Below are 12362 nucleotides of genomic sequence, written 5' to 3'. Positions count from 1 at the left end.
GGGAACTAGCATACCCCTCTTCCCAGGAGGTCTGCTTGGGAAGACCTCCTGGGAAGAGAGATATGCTAGCTTTTTTATTTGTTTCTTTTCTCTCTCTCTTGCTCTCGTTTTTTTTGGCTTCTTTTTAACTTATTACATGTGAATATAAGCAAGCAAACCCAATGATGCTGCTTTGAAAAAAAAAAAAAAAGAAAACAAAACACCCAAAAAGTTTAGAGAAAGCTTAGAGAAAGCTTAGCAGCCCAGTCAATGTCTCAGGTAAGTTTATTTCTTTCAAAAAGTCAAAGCCAGATTTTTCCCTAGTCTTGCCAATTTTATTCTTTTCTGTTTGATGATGATTTTAATGAATCTTGCAGGAGTAATCACACTTCTGGCCTATGTCTATGCCTAACTGATGAGATTTTGTTTTTATCATCCAGGAAGTTATATACTAATGGAAACTCTATAGGACACTGGCAAGGGTGATAGGAGTAAAATTAGGAAAGAGTATTTATCGCTAGAGAAGGCAAAGAAAGAAAAGGACTCAGTAAGGAATCTAAATTCTTCAATGTTATCAAGTGCCATATGGATACAGAATTAGGACTGAAAAGAGCCCACTTGATTTTGCATTCAAGCTAATACATTCAACAAACATTTGGTAAGTATATGTCATGTGAATTAAATCAATATGATACATATACTTAAAGAAGTTGCAATCTAGCAGGGGTTATAGATATGCAATAAATAACCTCGCAATTAAATATTTAATTAAAAACCATGAGAAAGGAAAAGAAAAAAGGTGCTCTGAGAGAGTTTAATAGGGAGACCTAATTTTAATTGATAGGTAAGTGAAGGCATCACGGAGAGAATGAAATTTAAGTGGAAACTCGAAGAATAAGCAGGAGAGAGGCAGGCAGCGAGTGGGAGTAAGAGGGAGCAATGTGTGTAATGGTCCAAAGGCAGGAAATAGCATGGTAAATTCAGAAAACAACGCACTGATGCTTTAAGCAGATAGATAAATAATGATGCAACACAAATGTACTCTAGAAATGTCACATTGAGGGCTGTGCCGAGGCCGATTTGGAAAACAGCAAAAGTATAAGTGGAAAAAACAGGCTAAAAGTATATTATAATGGTTAAGGGAAAGATGATGCTGGCTTGGGCTAAAGTGGTGACGGCACAGAAAAAGAGAAGTGAGTAGAACCGATGTATATTTTAGATACAATTAGGAGGTAATTAATGATCCCTTCTAGATCAGTTTCAATGCATTGTTTAAGGCAGAATTCTGATTGCTGTTTGTTAAATAGTAACTAGAGGTAAGGAAGTAGAGAACAAATACACTAATCTTTGAAAAAACTGATGCTAGGTAATGAAGAGAGGGCAGTAGCTATCATGGACCTCAGGGCCAGTGAAGGATTTTTATTCATCCATCCATCCATCCATCCAGCTATCCATTCATACATTTTTAGGCAGTGAATGACTTAAGAAGATGCTTTTCTTCTTAAGAGAAGGGCAGAGTGGAGATTGACGAACTGAAGAGGCAATAGAATAACAGAACAAGGGTAGGCAGGGGATAATAATGCCTTAAACAGAGATAAGTAAATTAGTATGTAGTAGACTATCTCACACACACGTGGACGTGTACACATGTGCACACACCAGCTCAGTACAGTGGTTAAAATCACAATCCATGATTTCAGATTGCCTGGGATTGAATTCTGTACCTATTCCTTACTATGTAAACTTGGACAAGGTCCCCAGCCTTCCTTGGCCTTAGTTTCTTCATCTGTAACATGAAGCTAATAATAGTGCCAATCTCATAGGGCTGTGAGGAATTCATGAGACGGTACATGTAAAAACGCTTAGCATAGAATCAGACACAGTAACACCTCAATACATTCTTATTTCTATCACTAATCATGACAACAATAGTATTAGTGATAATAAAGTATCCCTCTTTCTAAGGTTTGACAGCGAGGAAGCTAATAAAAGATATGGGTAGAGATAACTGTAGGTAGGAGAGATGTTGGAAGTTCTGAAGCCTAGGTGCTTTCCCTTTTCCCTGGTAAGAGATTAGGTTGTTTGTAGTAAGTGAAAAGAATGGGGAGGGGAGGGAGTGAAGACTTGTGGAAAGCAGGTAAGATACGGTATAGGGTATAGCCGCTATGGAAAAATGAAAGACTGCTGAATAGGAACAAGTAAAATAACTGATGAAATGGCAAAGAAAGTCCCGCCAAGGTAAAAGCTAAAATGTCATAAAGACACCAATTCGCTCAGTTCACCAAAGAGAACAGGGAGGCATAAAGCCAGAGAGTTAGAGGCAGAATGAGAATGCAAAGGAGCTCAGGTTTTATTCTGTAAACTCTGGAAGACACTGAAGGGTTTTAATACAGAAATCATAAGGTTAATATAGATTTTAAGATGACTATACTAATACTTTTGATGGGGGAAGAAAGCAGAAGTAAGACAACCAGTTTGGAGCCTTTCTCATTAGGGCAGATGATTCTATGCATTTCCAAAGTTGTCCTAAATGTAGGCTGTCAATATATTTTGGGGATTAAAAAGTATTTGGGCGTTTCCAGACAGAAGTGAATTTAATTTCAGCATAGACCAGGAGAAATATATTTGAACATAATTTTTACTTTTAGAGATCTAAACTATGCTATTTTTAATCTCAGGCTCATACTTGGTTTGAATAATTGTCCTATAATTCAATTCAAAAAACACTTATCTACTATCTATTATATACAATATATACATGCTTACATACATAGTTAAAAGACTGAGTCATATCATTATTTCAAGAATCTTTTTGCTAGATATATATGAGATGACCTAAACTTTATTTGGCACATCCTGATTGATACTGCCTTAGGTAATTTACACAGCATAAACTACTTTGTAATGTCCTTGACTATTTCCCCTACAGACATGTAGCTAAGGATGGGGAGAGTGAATAAGAGGACCAGGTGACTTCATGTTCACAGCCCCAGAATTATTTATGGTTATGTGCACAAACAAGAACTCTCTTTCATTTTCTACTTTGCTTTGAGTTCAGAAGTTATATTGCTTTTTATGTCCCCAAACTTCATTTCCTCAGTGTGGTACCAAGGATATTCCTCTTGAAGGATTTGCTTGGCAAACTAATACATCTTCCAAGATAAACCGCATTCAGAAAAAAAATGGCTTCAGAGAAATTGTGTAGTGTACCTACTGTAAAACTCATAACCACCATGGCACAGCTGAATTCTCAGATGGTATATAGCCTTGCTTCAATTATAATATGAATTCAAGTAGCTTAAGTTTCAAGTGTGGACTTTGGTCTAGAAAATTTTACTGTTTAATATTGTGTTAAAGTGCTGCTACCTAGTAAATAATATTTTGCCAGTTTAGTTGATTAATTTGCCTAACTAAAAAACAAGAGCTATCTCTTCCTCAGGTACCTTTACATGCTCTGTCTCACCCTAAATATACATTCCTGATTTGCTTTTCAAGGATTTGACAGAATCCTTCTACATCAGCATATACAATGCCATATCTGAAAATTAATAAACTCTAAATATGATCAAGCAGTTATTGCATATGTTCAAAAGGAACGTACTCTGTTCCATCTATCACATTTTGATTTTAAACAGGATTTTTAAATTGCAAAGTACCAAATCAGATCAATTCAAATACATTACTATTAAAGAGGTTAAACCTGAATGAACTTTTTGGCCAACCCAATATTTCAGATGAAGCAGACAGTGTTTGACTATTGGGTCCGGCGGTAATTTTAAGAAGTCTTAGTATGCACATGCAAAATGGTCAGAGAGCCAGGGTAAAACTGAAAGCTATAATAGAACTGTTTGTTCACATGGCAAACAAACTTGTATGGAACACCTAAGTCAAAAATAGCTTTTCTCTAAAAAAGTAAATAAATCATCATGCCCTCTTTCCCACCATCTTTTTAAAAATTTTTCCTATGAAATTTTCTTTCCAGCTGAAGCAGTGTACGTAAAGCTTTCAATCAATTAATGACACTCTATGGGATATCTGAAAATTCTTGTGCTTTTTCTAATACAATATATACCACAGAAAACAGTCTCCAGAACATTACTAATTATCTAGTTTCCACGCTTATTCTTAGCCTAACTCTTTTAGGGCTAAATTCTAGCATCAAGATCTAAATAGAAGAGAAAATAGTCAATACAATAATATGTATTATTTTCACATATTAATATCAGCACTGATATAGAGGAAGGCCCACGAGATGTCTAGAGGTATTTCATAATGTAAAACTTAATTTCTTTAGTTTTCAATAATATTATAAATAATAAACAAGGATTTTTTTTCCTGACAGCTAATGTTATATTAAGTTATGTAGTTATTATACAGTAGAAAAAAATATCAATGATTGAAATGTCTTTTTCTTTCACTGTTTCCGATAAGTGTTACCTCCAAGCTGAGTTTGTGGGCCCTTAGACTAGATACATACCACAACTCCAAACTGTTCAGGCTCACAAAGGTCATCATATTCATTCTTCAGCTGTGCTAATTCATTGAGTACCTTCTGCTCAGGAAGATGTTTTATAAGGTTCTAAAAAGAAATAAAAGCATAAAAGTTTAGTATTTCATGATTAGGATTATTAAACATGCATTAGCAACTCTAAAAGTGATTAACTAGAAAAGCGGATAAATTTCTGATTGTGGTTCTGCCATAGTACCAGTGTATCTTCCCCTTCTCCCCAAAAACTTAACCAAAAAATGAATGACAATTTAATGTGAATAAATACATAAACATGTTTGGTGTCTATGCACTACAGTACATAAATGTTAAATTAAAAAATCATATGACAATAAATAACAATCCAAAACTGACTAACTTTCTGGGCCTTAAACACATAGCATACTTTTTAAGTTTTATTTCCTGTCCTGGTAATTAGTCAATCTATATAAAAAACAGGAAAATACTATGTAGAATTAACTCATGGGCAATAATAATAATAATAATCAACTCTACTCTTCATAATTGGCAAAATTGGGAATCATCTTCAATCTTATAAACCACACCAAGCCTGTAAAAATTAATCTCCCATTATTTACAATATCTGTATTTTTTTTCTTTTTTTCTATTCTGTTCTTCTATGTGATTCCTAATTTCCAATACAATTATCAAGAAACAAGCCTAGCCTTGGCCCCTAAAGTCCATACATCATTTTTCCAGCTATTTCAGCTTTACCACCTCACAGCTGGCCACATAAGAGTCAAACACTGAGTCTGAGGGACAAGTGTGCAGCCCAACTAAAATATTCAAGCACATTAAAACTACCTTTCAGAACAACTTGAATATATATACAATATCTGTACTTAAATACATAATACATTCCAACTTTAATGGAGAACCAAGAAAAAGTGATGAAGTCTGATGCATGTTCAAGTCTGATACCTAAGAGAATCAACATTTATGAATTCTTCTCAACCTAGCTTATCTTGGACTTTGGTACAGTTCTAACTATCATCACATTAACCTGCAACCAATGTTTTGGGGATCTGTATGGAATTTAAAAAGGCATATAAAAGGGAAAAAAGCAGGAAACAAAGATTTAAGAAAACAGAGTTGATGAAAAATGGCAGAGAAGGAAGCTCCAGAGATTGATCCCTCCATCAAAGCAGCCACTGAGCTGGAAAGAGTGATTTAATAAACTATTTCAGAACTGTGGAACCTGACTGGATAATTCCAACAAGGGAAGTGTTTGATAAAGAGAGACTCTGGTAAGAGAATGACATGCATAAAACAGATACCATATACTATTCCTCAGCACCACTGTGAAGATAGTGCCTGAGTTGCCAAAGGGGACGGCTGATGCCAGGGTGAGCAGTGGGGACCTTGTTCTCCGAAATCTGGAGATCTGAGTTTTGGTTGGTTTGGCAGATGCTTGCCTTGGTTTCAACATTCTCTGGTTGCAGCAGCTTTCCCTGATGGCATCTATTGGAAGATTTAAACAGATAGAAACACCTCTCCTGCTTTTTGGAACCAGATATTTAAGGAAATCTTTGTCAGGTCACTGGCTGACAGAAGAGATAATGAAACCCAAACTACAATGACCACACAGAAGGAGTACACACTACCACTCTCAGCAAACAAAAATCAGCAGTCTGTAAGGAGTGGCAGAATCAGATCCCAGAGTTATAGTATATTCAAATGTCTAGTTCTCAAAAAAAAAATTACAAAGCATGTGAAGAAACAGGAAACAGGGCCTGTGAAGGGGGAAAAAAAAAGAATTTGACAGAAACTATCCCTAAAGAAGCTCAGACTTTAAAGTTATTAGTCAAAAATATTAAATCAACTGTCTTAAACATGCTTAATGAGCTAAAGGAAACCATGGACAAATAACTAAAGGAAATCAGGAGGATGATGTTATGAACAGAATGAGAATATCAATAAAGATATAGAAATTACAGAAAGGAATCCAAAAGAAATTCTGGAAGTGAAAAGTACAATAACTGAAATGAAAAATTTACTAGAGGGGTTCCACAGCAAATTTGAGCAGCCAGAAGAAAGGACTGATGAACTGAAGATAAGGAAATCAAAATGATTCAGTCTGAGGAACAGAAAGATAAAAGAATGAAGAAAAATAAACAGAGCCTGAGGGATCTGTGAGACACCAAGCACACCAACATGTACATTGCAGGATTCCCAGAAGAGAAAGGGGCAGAAAAAATATATGAAGAAATAATGGTTGAAAACTTCCTAACTCTGATGAAATACATAAATATTCACATCCAAAAAGCTCATTAACTCCAAGCAGGACATCAAAGAGGTCCACTCTGAGACACTTCCTAATTAAACTGTCAAAACGTAGAAAAAGAATTTTTAAAGCAGCAATAGGGAAGTGAATTGTCACATTTAATAGATCCTCAACAGGATTAATATATTTCTCCCATAGGAGTCAAAAGGTTATATTTAAAGTGCTGAACTAAATGACTATCAATAAGAATTTTATATCCACGAAACCATCCTCCTCCAAGAATGAAAAACTAAGACATTCCCAAATTAACAATAACAACAACAAAAGAGATAATTTATTGCTAGCAAACCTGTCCTGCCAGAAATACTAAAGGAGGTCCTACAAGCAGAAATGAAATGACACCAAAAAGTAACTCAAAGACGTAAGAAGAAATAAAGAGCAAGGTAACTACATAGATAAATATAAAAGTCAATGTTATTGTACTTTGGTTTGTAACTCCTCTTTTTTTTCTATATGATTTAAAAGTAAAGTGCAAAAAACAATAATTATAAATCTTTGTTAATGGGCATATAATGTATAAACATGTAATCTATGACAACAGCAATATAAAGGGAGAAAAATGTACAGGAACACAGTGTTTATATATTATTACTGAAGTTAAGTTTTTATTATTAAGACTAGGTTGTTATAAGTTTAAGATGTTAATTTTAATCTCTAAGGTAATTACTAAGAAAATAACTAAAAATTACACAGAATAAAGAGAAGAATCAAAATAGTAGGCTACAAAAAAAAAAAAAAAACACAACTAACTACAAAAATAGATAATAATAGAGAAATTAAGGAACAAAAACATGTAAGACATACAGAAAATGGCAGAAAAAAGCCCTTCCTTATGAATAATTAATTTAAATGTAAATGAATTAAACTCTCCAATTAAAAGAGTTTTGCAGAACAGATTTAAAAACAAACAAATATTATGTGCTCTTGGTGGGAATGTAAATTTGTACAGGCACTATGGAAAACAGTAAGGAGGTTCCTCAAAAATTTTTAAAAAGAACTATCATATAATCCAGCAATTCCACTTCTGGGTATATATCTGAAGAAAATGAAGTGACTATATCAAAGAGATATCAGTATGCCCATGTTCAATGCACTATTATTTACAATTTCCAAGATATGAAAACAACCTGTGTCCATTAATGGATGAATGAATAAAGAAGATGATACAACACACACACGCATGCACGCATGCGTGCATGCATGCCACAATGGAATACTATTCAGCCCTAAAAAAAGAATGAAATCTTGCCACTTGCAACAACACAGACGGACCTTGAGGGCATTATACTAAGTGAAATAAGTCAGACAGAGAAAGACAACTGCCATATGATCTGATTTATGTGTGGACTCTCAAGAAACAAAAACAAAACAACAACCAAAAACCAAGTTGATAGATGCAGAAAACCGACTGGTGGTTGCTGGAGTTGGGGGGTGGGGAGCAAAATAGGTGAAGTGGGGTCAAAAGGGACAAACTTCCAGCTATAAAACAAGACATGGGGATGTAACATATGGCATGGTGACTATAGTTATTAACACTGTATTGCATATTTGAGAGTTCTAAGACAGTAGATCTTAAAAGTTCTCATCACAAGAAAAAAAAAAAGAAAATTTCTATATGTATGGTGACATATTGTGGTGATCATGTTACAATTATACAAATACTGAATCGTTAAGTTGTACACCTGAAATTGATACGCTATGTGTCAATTATACCTCAATAAAACAAGTAAATAAATAAATAAAAACATATATCTTCTATATGCAGTCTACATGTGACTCACTTTCAATAAAAAGACAAAGTGTTGTTGAAAAGGATGGAAAAAGATATTGCATATAAACAGTAACCAAAAAAAAAAAAAGCTGAGGTGTCTATTTTATTGTCAAACTAAATAGACTTTAAATCACAAAATGATAACAAACAAGATATTATATATTAATAAAAGTTTCAACCTATCAAGAAGATATAATTATAAACATATTCACATCTAAGAACAGAGCTCCAAAATATATGAAGTAAAAATTGACAGAATTGAAGGAAGAAACAGACAGTTGTAAAACAATAGTTGGAATGCAGGGGTGATTCAACATACAAAAACCAATCAATATAATATACCACATTAATAGAATGAAGGGGAAAAAAACCCTCACATGATCATTTCAACTAATGCATGAAAAGCGTTTGACAAAATCCAACACACATTTGTGAGAAAAAAATACTCTTTAAACTAGGAGTAAAAGGAAGCTTTCTCAATATGATAAAGGTCATATATGAAAAAGTCACAGTTAACATCATACTCAATGGTGAAAGACTGAAAGCATATCTGTTAAGAACAAGAACAAGGCAAGGATGCCTGCTTACACCATGTCTATCCATCATAGTACTAGAAGTTCTAACCAGAGAAATTAGGCAAGAAAGAGAAATAAAAGGCATCCAAATTGTAAAAGAAAAAAAAAACTGTCTCTGTTTACAGATGGCATGATTTTATATGCAGAAAACACTAAATAATCCACCAAAAATAATCCACCAAAAATACTGATAGAGCTAATAAATGAATTCAGCAAAGTTTCAAGATACATAATCAGCACACAAAAATCAGTTGTATTTCTATGTACCATCAATGAACAATCTGGAGGCAAATTAAGAAAACAATTCCATTTATAATAGCATTTTTTAAAGCACCCACAATGAGATACCATTTCATGCACACTAGAATAGCTATTGCCAAAAAAATGGGAAATAACAAGTGTTGGTGAGGATGTGTTAAAATAGGAACCCTCATGCATTGCTGGTTGGAATGTAACATGGCACCAGCACTGTGGAAAACAGTTTGGTGGTTTCTTAGAAATTAAACATAGAACTACTGTATGACCCCACAATTCCACTCCTAGGTATGTATCAAAAACAGAACAACTGAAAACAGCGTCTCAAACAGATACCTGTACACAAATGTCCATAGCATCATTATTCAATAGCCAGCAGGTAGAAACAACCTACTTGTCCATCAACAGATGCATTGATAAATGTGGTATGTACATACAACAGAATATTATTCAGCCAAAAAAGGAAGTTTTGGTCCATGCTAAAACATGGATGAATCTTTTTATTTATTTATTTAATTAATTTTTTTATTTTTGCGGTACGCGGGCCTCTCACTGCTGTGGCCTCTCCCGTTGCGGAGCACAGGCTCCGGACGCACAGGCTCAGCGGCCATGGCTCACGGGCCCAGCCGCTCCACGGCATGTGGGATCTTCCCGGACCGGGGCACGAACCCGTGTCCCCTGCATCAGCAGGCGGACCCTCAACCACTGCGTCACCAGGGAAGCCCATAGATGAATCTTGAAAATATTTCGCTTAGTGAAATAAGATAGACAAAAAAGGACAAATAATGTATGAACCCACTTATGTGTGGTATCTAGAACAGACAAATTCTTAGAGACAGTAGAACAGAGGTTACCAGGGGCTAGGGGCAGAAGGGAATGGGGAGTTACTGCTTAAAAGGTATAGAGTTTCTTTTAGGATGATAAGAAAGTTCTGAAAATAATGGTGACGTTTGAACAACACTGTAAATATACTTAACACCACTTAAATTGTACAATTAAAATAGGTTAAATGGTACACTGTGTATTATTGATGTTTCCAGATCAAAAAAAAAAAAAAGAGTAGACAACATATAGCCTTATAAGTCCCACAGGAAACAAGTGTATCATGTTCTACTTTAAGTCCTCTTTTGTTCTCTCCATTTATCTTTTCTCTCCTCCCACTAATTCTGCGTTTCCACTAAGCTCTACACCTGCAATGGCACCGACTGTGTAACTGATGAGACCAAAGACTTAAAATATCACGTCCTTTGACTTAAAAGAAATATCGATGTTGATATAACAATATAAACATATAATCAAATGAAATTAAGAACATCTACTATTTTGCTTCATTAATATCATTTTCTTTTATAGAATGAAAAGGTAAGTAAATACCAAGGTGTTATTTCTATTTTTCTAGAATATTTCTGATGTATATAAATTGTTTTTAAAATTTTTTCTCTGTTAATGGGACTTTTTGTGAAGTATGTTATTAAGAAAAACAAAGAATCAGATTGGTAACTTGTATAATTTTCCCAACAGGGAAACTCAATTAGAAAGATTAAGAACATTAATATAATTATTAAAAATATCAATTCTGCATATTTCAAACTCTCCACCTCAATTTTAAGTTTTAACTGTGAAAATAACTATTACAGAATGAATCAAGTCTAAAATAGAATTTTAGCTCTGAATGTGAAACTTGTTGTTATTTTGCTTCTCTTCCAGCTGTAGATAACCTGTTAAGTCATCTTTACAGCACAGGCTCCACCGTAGGTGACATATCTTTTCTTTCTCTGTTTAGCTATATGAAATATTGAACACATTCGGTGGGCTTAGATGTATTCTGATTCTGGATATGGTCTTCTGACTGAGTTACAAGCTTATATAACTGCCAGTGCTTAGTGGGTTCTATTTGCAAATAAGGCTTAGAGTAACACTCTCTCAATGCGTGGCAGATGCAGACTACTTTATAGGACTTATTGCTTAATGAGCCCACTACCTCTAGAACCCCGTGTTGCAAGTGGCCATCACAGCCAACACATAAAGATGCCTGATTTTTTTCCCATACATACTGGACTTTATAGACAAAATGGAGTATAAGATCAGACATTAATAATGTTTTCATGCCCATCAATTCCTGTATAGAAGAGAAAGGAGGATTAGAAGACAGAGGAAAGAGAGACATAGTGGTACTCATTTGCCTCTATCCCCTTCACCTGTCAAGAGAGAAAACAGATGTTCAAGGCACAGTTTGAGACTAATGTGGACAGTCCTTGGAGTCAGTTGGAAGTCTATTTGTAAGGCCTCCTGTTAGAGAAATGTCCCACCTAATAGAAGGGAAGTGTGTATCATGTAGTCAGGCTGGGCCCAGTAAGAAAGCCTACATTTTCTAAAGGATCAGGGTGATTCTGAGCATAGTACATGTGTTTCTTGAATGTGTATCCAGGCCTGGCCTACCCACCCCCAACAGAGTCATATGTCTAAATGCTGTGGAAAGGGGAGCTGTGTGATGAGCATGGCTTGGGTATCCCCCAGATCAAGGATGTTAAAAAAGGAGACAAGGGAAGAAACACATGTTTCTGTATTTTGCCACAGGACACTCCACACCCTTGGCATCGAGAGGGCTTCAGTGCATACCACCTGTGCCCCGTGAGAAACTCCTCCCCTCTCCCCACATATAGTGGTCCTTAGAAAAGGGTTCAAAGCAGGAAATGAAGAAAATCACCCACAGCAGCTACATGGAAGCTGAAAAAATTAGTTCATGAGATGTGGAAGATATTCCCTGAGAGCCATAGAAACATCTAACATACGTAGTTTTTAAAAAGAATTAAGGTCCTGCAACAGCAGCTAGGAACAAGAGGAAGCAAAACACATGTGAACAGATGTGGACTGGGCTAGTGTTTAAAAGTCATATTGCCCAAGGACTCTGTACTTAAACAATTGTAAATAGCTTTTGACTTTAGCTGCCCTATTGATACTATCGCTACTTATGATCAGTAAATAAATTGC

The 12362-nt window shown here is 35.1% G+C and overlaps 1 protein-coding gene across 1 annotated transcript in view; it reads right to left on the bottom strand.

The window, feature by feature from the left end:
• DIAPH2 (diaphanous related formin 2) overlaps window positions 1–12362 on the bottom strand; it is a 924369-nt gene that overhangs the window by 471210 nt on the left and 440797 nt on the right. The window contains 1 exon segment of the mRNA XM_032619577.1: window positions 4457–4558. Within this exon segment, the coding sequence (XP_032475468.1) occupies window positions 4457–4558 (102 nt within the window).

Source organism: Phocoena sinus, chromosome X, assembly GCF_008692025.1.
Source record: "Phocoena sinus isolate mPhoSin1 chromosome X, mPhoSin1.pri, whole genome shotgun sequence".
NCBI lineage: Eukaryota > Metazoa > Chordata > Mammalia > Artiodactyla > Phocoenidae > Phocoena > Phocoena sinus.
This window is presented reverse-complemented; position numbering and strand designations above follow the sequence as displayed.